The 11308-nt window shown below is 35.4% G+C and overlaps 1 protein-coding gene across 1 annotated transcript; it reads left to right on the top strand.

The window, feature by feature from the left end:
• Nucleotides 1-963: 963 nt before the first annotated feature.
• On the top strand, nt 964-5652 carry lhx6b (LIM homeobox 6b). The gene is made up of 7 exons (XM_067408187.1): nt 964-1125; nt 1242-1367; nt 1545-1666; nt 2937-3157; nt 3913-4001; nt 4088-4183; nt 5551-5652. The coding sequence occupies exons 1-7, from the start codon at nt 964-966 to the stop codon at nt 5650-5652; spliced, it is 918 nt and encodes a 305-aa protein (XP_067264288.1).
• The last annotated feature ends 5656 nt before the right edge of the window (nt 5653-11308 follow it).

Here is an 11308-nt window from a genome sequence, read left to right as displayed (position 1 = left end):
TTCCTTCTAAACTAAGAGAAAATAAAAGTATCTTCAAAAATAATAGGAACTCTTTCAAAAATATAACTTTATATAAAAAGGATATATCCTGCGATGTCTTCTAGAATAAAAGTCTCCTCTCAGAAATCCTCCGAACAGCTTCAAAGTCACAGAAAATACTCTGCAAAAGTCTGTAAATTTGCCTCGTCTCTCAACCAACAGACAGTGATCGGTTCGAGTGTAAATATTCAGGCAGAATTCATAACACGCGTCGCTATAGCAACGCAAATTCGAATCACTCATATCGCATGCACGCACATGAGAAGAGCGCGTGAGCGCACGTCGAATCTGAACACATTTATTGACTGTTTCAAACTTAATTTTGACGTTTTCTTTAATAAATATAATTTTTATTCTTTTTATTATTATTAAAATGAATTATTCGTGTCCAAAATCTTCATCATTCATAATTGAGCAATTAAGGCACTTACAGTCTAATGGATCATGTAGTCATTGCTTCTGTCCAAAATGTAAAAAGGCAGAAGGGAGGATTTTTCCAGATTTTCTCGCGAGATTGATTAAATTTGCTCTTTTCCGCATATATAAGCATCAAGCCAATCAGCTTACTACGGAGCCCCTTAGTAATTAATAGATAGAAAGATAGATGGCACTAAAGAGGTTAAAGATCTAAATCTCTCAAGGATATTTGAAATACAATGCATAAAATAATATAAATGCATTATATAAAATAAAACTTATAACAAGAAATCTTTTTAAATCTTTTTTCCTTGTGAACTGACGAAAATCCATGATATGTGTCTGTCTGGCAAAATGCTTGCATTGAATTTCCTGTCTATGTTCTTTGATGATGGCCTTATTGCCTGTGACTGACAGCTGAAATTTACTCTCTGGTTTTCTCCAATCATGAACATTTCAAGTCATCCTAATTGTATGGACTTTCTCTGTTCTCTTATTATATGGCAAATGATAATCATTCTGAAGGGCTTAGAGGTTAAGAGTGTAATCGATAATTCTGTTATAATTGGACCTAAGTGCATTAGCTTCCATATTCAGGATTTGTGTGGACGAGTTTTAAATCCCAGTCTCCTCATCGCTTCAAGTAGGCTATCCTCGCGCACAGAAATGGTGAGTAGCTAGAATTAAGTATTCTCTTATTTTAATTTGACTGCCAAACCATAATAAAATCTCATTTATTACGAAACAGATTTTAACGCAGGTATTCTAAAAATATTTTTCCAAAGTCGAACCATCATTGTCCGAGTTTGAGGGAGAAACGGCCTATTCTGACACCAAGGTGTTCATCGCTATCGTCCTCATTCATATGCGCGCGCTGCGGGACGGAAATTGTGGACAGACAAGTGCTGAAGGTGCTTTTGGACCTCACAATGACGGCGATAAAAAGAATAAAAAAATAGTTATAATACATTTGTTAACATGTAATGTACATTTAATTCTACTAAAATTAGTATAATAATAAATAAATACGACAAATAAAATATTTCTGAGCGTTTAAAGACGATATTTAACGTTATTTCTTCTCGCAGGTGAATGGATTAACGTGGCATCTGAAATGTTTGCAGTGCTCGGTGTGCTCAGTGTCCTTGGGTCACCATAACAGCTGCTTTATCAGAAATAAAGAGATTTTCTGTAGAACGGATTATAACAGGTAAAGTGTTTCATCTTTTTCACCAAGGTTTCCTCCATTTCTGAGGATTTTCATAGTTTATTTACATTTATAGTGTGTTGGTTGACAATGATAGCCTACTGCATGAGCTTATAACATTATAGCCTACTGTAAAATAGTTTTTAATAATTTTATGGTAAACTTTTCATTTATAAAAGTTTTTAATGATGAAACAGGAAAAATGTTATCTTAATATATTATGTTAACTAATAAAAAGGGTTTAACACCAGGGTCCAGTTGCATAAACCACTTAGACTAGTCTTAAAAGTTAAGACACTATTTTGTTTTCTTGAAGAGTGGTCCTAATTTTTTAAAGTCTATTACATAAAAAGGTAGATTGGTGTAATTGGTGTAACATTGATTACCCCTTGGTTAACTGCAAGTTGGTCAAACTAGTTCTTAAGACACAGTCTTAATATAATGACTAGGTTTATGCAACTGGCCCCAAGACTTTCACTAATGTCCTCTGCACTGTTTGTTCTGTATATTGTTTAAACAATTCCTAAATGCTACACTCTAAAAAATGCTGAGTTAAAAACAACCCAAGTTGGGTTGAAAATGGACAAACCCAGGGATTGGGTTGTTTTAACCCAGCGGTTGGGTTAAATGTTTGCCCAACTGCTGGGTAGTTTTATTTAAACAAACTATTGTTTAAAAATTGCTATATGGCTAGCTTAAAATGAACCCAAAATAGTTGGGAAAATAAAAACCAGATGCAATTAGAGGCAACAATAATAGACAAAAGGTGAATGTTTATTAATAAGCTTCAATATTTTATTAGTATACATTTAATAGTTTAATAGTTAATTAATATAAATTTATTAATAAGCAATTTAATAAATGTTTATTGTTTAATAATTATTCATTGAACATTAATAAATGTTCATTTCCAACATACTTTGGGTTAATTTTAATTAAGCAATACAGTAATTTTTAAACAATAGTTGAGTTAAATAAAACTACCCAGCAGGTTGGGCAAACATTTAACCCTACCGCTGGGTTAAAACAACCCAATTGCTGGGTTTGTCCATTTTCAACCCAGCATTTTTTAGAGTGAAACTTCAGTTTAACTGTATTTTTTTTTTTTTTAAATGAAAGTGGATTCAAAGTTGCAGCCTGAATTAAATTACCAAAGAAGAAGAAAATTGAGAAAACTGAAGTTCTTGAAAACTCTTAAAATAAATTATTGTGACAAATGTCATAATTACAGAATGATGTATACCAGCAAGAAAATAATACATTTTCTTTTCAGTACTTTTGGCATAAAATGTGTTCGATGTGGCCATCAAGTCAATGCAAATGACTGGGTTCGGAGGGCAGGAAATGACATATATCATCTCACCTGCTTCGCTTGCATCTTCTGTAAAAGGCAGCTTGCTACAGGGGAAGAATTCGGCTTGATGGAGAACCAGGTTCTCTGTCGCATTCACTATGACATAATGCTACTAAACCTACAGCGCATGTCAGACAATGGTAATTTTTATTTTATTTCATACATACCAATGGAAAAGGGCATTAAAACAATGTCTTACATACACCGATCAGGCATAACATTATGACCACCTTCCTAATATTGTGTTGGTCCCCCTTTTGCTGCCAAAACTGCCCTGACCCGTAGAGGCGTTTTACTAGACCCCTGAAGGTGTGCTGTGGTATCTGGCACCAAGATGTCAGCAGCATGGGCACCCTGACTGGTCTGCGGCTATGCAGCCCCATACGGAACAAACTGCAATGCACTGTGTATTCTGACACCTTTCTATCAGAACCAGCATTAACTTAAATTAGCTCGTCTGTTGGATCGGACCACACGCCTTCACTCCCCACGTGCATCAGTGAGCCTTGGCTGCTCATGACTCTGTTGCCGGTTCACTACTGTTCCTTCCTTGGACCACTTTTGATAGATACTGACCACTGCACACCCCACAAGAGCTGCAGTTTTGGAAATGCTCTGACCCAGTCGTCTAGCCATCACAATTTGACTCTTGTCAAACTTGCTCAAATCCTTACACTTGCCCATTTTTCCTGCTTCTAACACATCAACTTTGAGGACAAAATGTTCACGTGCTGCCTAATATTAACAGGTGCTGTGATAAAGAGATAATCAGTGTTATTCACTTCACCTGTCAGTGCTCATAATTTTATGCCTGATCGGAATATAATAACAACATCCTCTCAAGAATACACTAATATGGGGAACATTTAAAATGAGGCCATTTGTATCACAACAGGAAATGATCTGTACGGAGCTATACCCATACAGTATCTCCCAAAGCCACCTAAAAGACCTCGTACATCATTCACCTCAGAACAAATACAGGTAGGTTTCTGATGCTTTTTCTCCACCTGTGGTAAAAGAAGGAAAGGGACTGTAACAGAGCTTATATGTGTATTTGACTTTTACAGATCATGCAAACCCACTTTATTCAAGACAAGAACCCTGATGCACAGACTCTGCAGAGGCTGGCAGACATGACTGGGCTGAGCAGAAGAGTCATACAGGTACAGAATATAGGCTTAAGCTTTTATGCCTGGATTCACAGACAAGGTTTAAGCCTAGTCCTAGACTAAATGTTTGAGCTGTCTTAAAGGGGACTAATTATGCTCCTTTTCACAAGATGTAATGTAATATCTCTGGTGTCCCCAGAATGTGTCCGTGAAGTTTCAGTTCAAAATACCTCACAAATCATTTATAATAGCTTGTCAAAATTGCCCCATTTGAGTGTGAGCAAAAACACACAATTTTTGTGTGTGTCCCTTTAAATGCAAATGAGCTGCTGCTCCCTGCCTGCTTTCCAGAAGAGGGCGGAGCATTAACAGCTCTGAATCTAATGCTTGCTGTCAGTCACCGCACCGGTGTGGATACTGTATTTCAGAATCACAGATTCTACGTCTTGAAAGTATGACCAATATAAGAATTTTCACTGGAAAATATCATCTGAACAAGTAAATAACATGTCTGCCACTTTTGTTTTGACCAACTGAGGAAAAAAGCATTAGGCCTACAATAAATCGTGCTGCCAATGATGATTAAATCTAACGATCGCTTAGCTTGGTTCACGTCAAACCGTGCAAATTATTATTACTGTTATATTGTACTCAAATTGTTATTGTTAACAACATCAGCATTGCATGACTGTGTATTTAGTGTGTATTAGCGTTTCCTGTAGATTTCAATTTCTGTAGCCACTGTCCAAAGTCTTTTGCTTTTGACTATGGGTGAATCTCCTGTTGTCACTGATGATTGTCATTTGGACCTTTCTGGATTACAATCTGCCATCAAAATGCTAAGTTTAATTATTTCAGCTGCTGTGAGAACGTGAGAACAGGCTGTAAATGATCCACTGCAATCAGCATCCTCACGTGATAAAACCAACTAGCCTGGACTCCTTCATTTCTGTTAACGGACGTGACGTAATGACGCAAAGACGAGCTGCTGCATGCTCGAATTTCCCACAGAAATCCACCATCTTATTATAAAACATTATTACAAGCTTACTGTTGTGAATCGAGACAAGATAATTAGATAGTTTTGAACACTGGCTGGTTATGTAAATTGATTTTGGATAATTTTTAACCAAAAAAAGTTACGGACTGCAGCTTTAACTTGCACTGACATATCTTAAAATGCATACCAGTAATGTTTTTTTTTTCTAAGGCACATTTAAAAAGGGTACTTAAATGTCCTAATTTAACTAAGGCCTAATCCTGGCTTAATTTAAGCCCTGTCTGTGAAACCAGGCCATAGTGCCTCTCTCAACTGAATTGTTCTTTTTAGCATGTTAATTTTTTTTCTTTTTTTTTCTTTTCTTTTTCTTTTTTTTTAAATGAAGAATATAATTGTAATCACTAGTACTGAATTCCTGTAGGTTTGGTTCCAAAACTGTAGAGCCAGACAGAAGAGGAACCCACTTCATGACAGCGTTTCTCCACAGGACAGATACCAGACCTCCGCAAGGCCCTTTCTGTAAGATAACCAGTACTTCTTGCCCTCAGAGACCTGAGATTCACCGAAACTGCCCACTATTTCAGCATCTGTGTTACTTGATATCTTTTGATGTATAACAATTATGTGGGGAGTATTTGATTTAAGTACTGATTGTATACATACTGTTCAAAAGTTTGAGTTCAGTAACATTTCTTTTTTTTTTTCTTTTTTTTTTTTTACAAGAACATATTACTTTATTATTTAGCAAGGATGCATTATATTGATGTAACAGTAAAAAAGTGACAGTAAAGTGACAGTTAAGAGATTTGTAATATTACAGAAGATTTCTATTATAAATAAAACGCTTTTTTATTCTTCAGCTGTTTTATTTTTCAGTCCTAAAAAATGTGCATCACACTTTTCCATAAAAATATTAGGCAGCACAACTGTTTTCAGCATTGAAAATAATAAGAAAGCAGCAAATTCTTGAGCAGCAAATCAGCCTATTAGAATGATTTCTGAAGGATCATGTGACACTGAAGTAATGATGCTGAAAATTCAGCTTTGCCATCACAGGAATAAATTACATTTTAAAATAAAACACTATATTAAAATTGTAATAATATTTATTTATTTATTTACAATATTACTGTTTTTATTTTGGTCAGACGAATGCAGCCTTGGTGAACAAAAGATATATATATATATAAAAAACAATGCTGACCTCAAATGATAGTGTAATACCACATTTAAAATGTTAACTTTTATTAACAATCCATCAAGAAACATCAGTTCAGTTTAGATGGTTCTGTATTTATTTATTTCCAATTATTAGCTAGCAGGTATATACAGCTGTATAATCTTTATAAGAGAATATTGAGTTGAAAGGACTTTGAACGTTATCATATTACTGACTGTGAATTTTAAAAAGGGTGTCTCTTTAATAATACTGAACACTGTTTTTAACATCTTTAATAGTCAGTAGTGCCAATACTGATGCAGTGGTGCCAATTTGATGCTAAAAGTGGCTCAAAACATGTGAGATGGATAAAAAGAACTGTGAAACATTGTTACTTGATTGGAATTAGGCTATTCTAATTGTCATAGTTGAAGTGTATTCTTTTCATCTTATGTATTCACTTGCCAGAAAAAAAGAATGCCAAGCTTGACATCTTTCTATCAAGTCTCTGTCTGTCTGATTGCTAAAAATTGGGACAATTTTCTGACTGCAAAATCCACAGACTGACGATATTTGTTTTCTTGCACTCTAGCAATAATTGTCAATTATCTGTCAGTTCATCTAATGACCCAATATAATACAGCCATCAAGCTCTTTTATTCACTCATGTTCATTGGTATGTAATAATTCCAATGGGTGTTGAAAGTCACCATTTTTTTTTCTGTGTGTTTAGTGGCAATCACAATTTATAAAATGTCCAATCAAATAATGACCATTAAACTATTCATGCAGTGAACAATTCAGTGGAGACCAGGCAGGCAGTATCAGGCACTGAATACTGCATGATGCATTGATTTACTGCACTGTCCATTAATGTCACCATTTCTTAAAAGTCTTGTATTGATTTGGACACACTTAAGCTTTACAATGTCAAAATGACCAAACGCCTATCTAAAATGGCTTGTCCTTCCTAATCATTTATAGGTAATTTCTTTCCTGCAGTGCACCTAATGTATACTATACAATTTATACTGATCCATTTTAAGCTAACTATTTTATTTATTTATTTATTTTGCTGAACAATTCCATCCAAAAGTTTGAGTCTGTCTGATAAGACATTTTATTGTTTCTGAAAGAAGACTCTCACTAAGGTTCAGGGGCGTAGTTTGCGGGGGGGATGGGGGGGAGGTAACCCCCCCAATATTCAAATCCATCAGTTACAACCCCCCCAATATTTCAACATGAAAATCACAGTAGATCTATACTAACATATGTATAATTCATTTATTTTGTTACAATAATTTTGTTTCTAATCAAATGAGTTTGTCATAATAAATTAGTCAAAAAAAGTGCCTTCCTTCCATTGAACCGATTGGTTACGCCCAACCAATGCGCATCGCACTTTCACCAAAACAACGCGAGTGGAGCTCTAATGTTTGAATGGAGAGTACGGGTAGCACCAAAAAATGAAGAGAACCGTTGCCCAGCCGACTATTTTAAATTTCTGTTCAAAGAGGGATGTTAAAAAGAATAAAACATGTACTGAGAAGGAGGTATGAAAACATTGTAATAGCTAAGTACACTCCACATATATTTTAGCTAGCTAATCCATTGTAATTTAGCCATAACTATCAGTGTAACTGTAACCACTTACTAAAACAGCCGTCTGTTTTGTTACTTCATTTTTCAATAATGTCTTATCAATGACAAAAGTATTCACATCGGTGTTTGTTTTCATCCTTAATTAATCTGATTTTGAACGAATTTGCTTGAATGAACGATTTAAGTAGCTCAGTCATTAAAACATCGAATCGCTGCCACCTACTGGCGGTTTTAATATTTAACAATTTCTTTCTTTTTAAAATCACTCCGTTATGTTAGAATTTGATGAATGGTTATAGATAAATTCCATAAAGTTATGATAGATAGATAGATAGATAGATAGATAGATAGATAGATAGATAGATAGATAGATAGATAGATAGATAGATAGATAGATAGATAGATAAGAAATAAATTATCCAATAACACTACACATAAAACAGATTTTTTTTTTAATTAAAAAAATTACAGGCAGCATACCAACGCTCAACCCCCCCAATGTTGAAGCCAAATCTACGCCCTTGCTAAGGTTGCATTGGTTTGATCAAAAATACATATTGTGAAATATTATTACATATTTAAAATACTTTCTCTTTTAATAAAATGTAATTTATTCCTGTTATGGCAAAGCTGTATAATCAGCAGTCATTGTTCCAGTCTTCAGTGTCACATGATCATTAAGAAATCATTCGCTGATTTGCTGCTCGACACACATTTCTTATTATTGTCAATGTTGAAAACCGTGTTGCTTAATATTTTTGTGAAAACCTTGATTTATTTTTAATACTTTTTGAGAGAGTTCTACGGTGGCCGAGAGAGCTCAACGCGCTGCAAATGAAGAAAACATCTTCATCAGTTTGACAACACACGCGCTGCAAACTCCACAACACTTGCAAATAGTGAAACGCGCTGCAAATAAAGAAAACATCTTCATCAGTTTGCAGCGCATGTGTTGTCAACCTGATGAAGATGTTTTCTTTATTTGCAGCGCGTTTCACTATTTGTAAGTGTTGTGGAGTTTGCAGCGCATGTGTGTTGTCAAACTGATGAAGATGTTTTCTTTATTTGCAGCGCGTTTGTCTATTTGCAAGTGTTGTGGAGTTTGCAGCGCGTGTGTTGTCAAACTGATGAAGATGTTTTCTTTATTTGCAGCGCGTTTGTCTATTTGCAAGTGTTGTGGAGTTTGCAGCGCGTGTGTTGTCAAACTGATGAAGATGTTTTCTTTATTTGCAGCGCGTTTGTCTATTTGCAAGTGTTGTGGAGTTTGCAGCGCGTGTGTTGTCAAACTGATGAAGATGTTTTCTTTATTTGCAGCGCGTTTGTCTATTTGCAAGTGTTGTGGAGTTTGCAGCGCGTGTGTTGTCAAACTGATGAAGATGTTTTCTTTATTTGCAGCGCGTTTCACTATTTGTAAGTGTTGTGGAGTTTGCAGCGCGTGTGTGTTGTCAAACTGATGAAGATGTTTTCTTTATTTGCAGCGCGTTTGTCTATTTGCAAGTGTTGTGGAGTTTGCAGCGCGTGTGTTGTCAAACTGATGAAGATGTTTTCTTTATTTGCAGCGCGTTTGTCTATTTGCAAGTGTTGTGGAGTTTGCAGCGCGTGTGTTGTCAAACTGATGAAGATGTTTTCTTTATTTGCAGCGCGTTTGTCTATTTGCAAGTGTTGTGGAGTTTGCAGCGCGTGTGTTGTCAAACTGATGAAGATGTTTTCTTTATTTGCAGCGCGTTTCACTATTTGTAAGTGTTGTGGAGTTTGCAGCGCGTGTGTGTTGTCAAACTGATGAAGATGTTTTCTTTATTTGCAGCGCGTTTGTCTATTTGCAAGTGTTGTGGAGTTTGCAGCGCGTGTGTTGTCAAACTGATGAAGATGTTTTCTTTATTTGCAGCGCGTTTGTCTATTTGCAAGTGTTGTGGAGTTTGCAGCGCGTGTGTTGTCAAACTGATGAAGATGTTTTCTTTATTTGCAGCGCGTTTCACTATTTGTAAGTGTTGTGGAGTTTGCAGCGCGTGTGTGTTGTCAAACTGATGAAGATGTTTTCTTTATTTGCAGCGCGTTGAGCTCTCTCGGCCACCGTAGAGTTCAAAAGAACATTTATTATAAATCTTTTGTATCATTATACATGTTTTTACTGTCACGTTTGATCAGTTTAATGCATCATTGCAGAAACCATGTAAAAGCAATAGTCAATGTATATTCACCATATGTTAACATCGTTTTTAGTGGCTGTTTTATCCCTGCACAACATCAGTATGCAATTTCAGTTGTGGCCACATGATGGTGCTGACTCTATTTACAATAGCGCATGTTATTTGTAATGGAAGGTTCGCCTTTACTGATGTACTTTATGCTGATGTTGTGCAGGGATAAAACAGCCACTAAAAATGATTTAACCTAGCTTATAAACATATGTTAATGTATAAGCAATAGTCAATGTATATTCACCATAGTGGCCAAGACACTTTGATATCTACCATGAACGTGGCAATAATTTAGTACCATGGTTTACATCAAAGTACCATCTTATACACCCCTATTATACTTCACGGGTATATACATGTATACTTCACAGAATACCACGGTATTACTGTAGTAAATGTCCAAAAAACATGGTAAGGTTATTTTTTGTTAGCATCATGAAAGATAAAAAACACTGAGAATCAAATCTTGAATCTTAATTCAAAAATTAATTCAGATTTTCAGTCACAATGTGTGGTAACTAGGTAATTAGGTCAACCTCCTCCCCAAATAGAAACATTTCTCATAGGTTTTTCCTTTCTGCTCTCTCTCAGTCTCTTCATTGTTTGAGCTTCTTCCTGGCTAGTGAGGCTTTAGAGGACCGTCTCCATGTGAAGCACAGTCCTCATGTTACAGGTCATTGTACCTGCACTGAATAGTGTCAAAATGGACTTTTCCCCCTTCTCTAAAGCAAATCAGGTTACACAAGGTTCAGAAAAAAATGGGTTGTGGTTATTACAGTACACCCTGTCCCACAGTGGATATGAAGTCACTTCTATTATAAACAGTAGGCTAATTGTCAATGTTAATTATCTTAAAGGGTTAGGTTTGCCAAAAATGCCAACAAGCCAACAATTCTCTTATCATTTACTCACTATCATGTTGTTTCAAACCTTTCTAAAGTGGAGCCTAATCTTTTTATGTTCCACATTAGAACATATTTTCTAATGTGAAGATATTTTGGGGTCAAAACAACAATTGATCCTTTTGAATTTCATTTTATTCAACTTTTTCCAGAAATGTGTGTGTGTAAGTCATATGTCTTTTAGCATATGTTTCATGAAAGCATCATAATTTGTTATTAACATTTTTCAAAATCAAATGTGCAATGTAATCTGTGGATGGTGCCTTGGGAGAATATCATTGTGTTTTTTTGGTTTCAGTCAGGAAATATCCTTTACCT

Source organism: Chanodichthys erythropterus, chromosome 13, assembly GCF_024489055.1.
Source record: "Chanodichthys erythropterus isolate Z2021 chromosome 13, ASM2448905v1, whole genome shotgun sequence".
NCBI classification, from domain to species: Eukaryota; Metazoa; Chordata; class Actinopteri; order Cypriniformes; family Xenocyprididae; genus Chanodichthys; species Chanodichthys erythropterus.
This window is presented reverse-complemented; position numbering and strand designations above follow the sequence as displayed.

What these genes read in the sequence shown, in the direction of transcription:
- lhx6b (XM_067408187.1), top strand. Translation starts at nt 964, where the DNA reads ATGATAATCATTCTGAAGGGCTTAGAGGTTAAGAGTGTAATCGATAAT. An exon ending in TGGACAGACAAGTGCTGAAG is followed by an intron (nt 1,368 to 1,544) that starts GTGCTTTTGGAC and finishes TTCTTCTCGCAG; the next exon opens with GTGAATGGATTAACGTGGCA. An exon ending in ACAGCGCATGTCAGACAATG is followed by an intron (nt 3,158 to 3,912) that starts GTAATTTTTATT and finishes GTATCACAACAG; the next exon opens with GAAATGATCTGTACGGAGCT.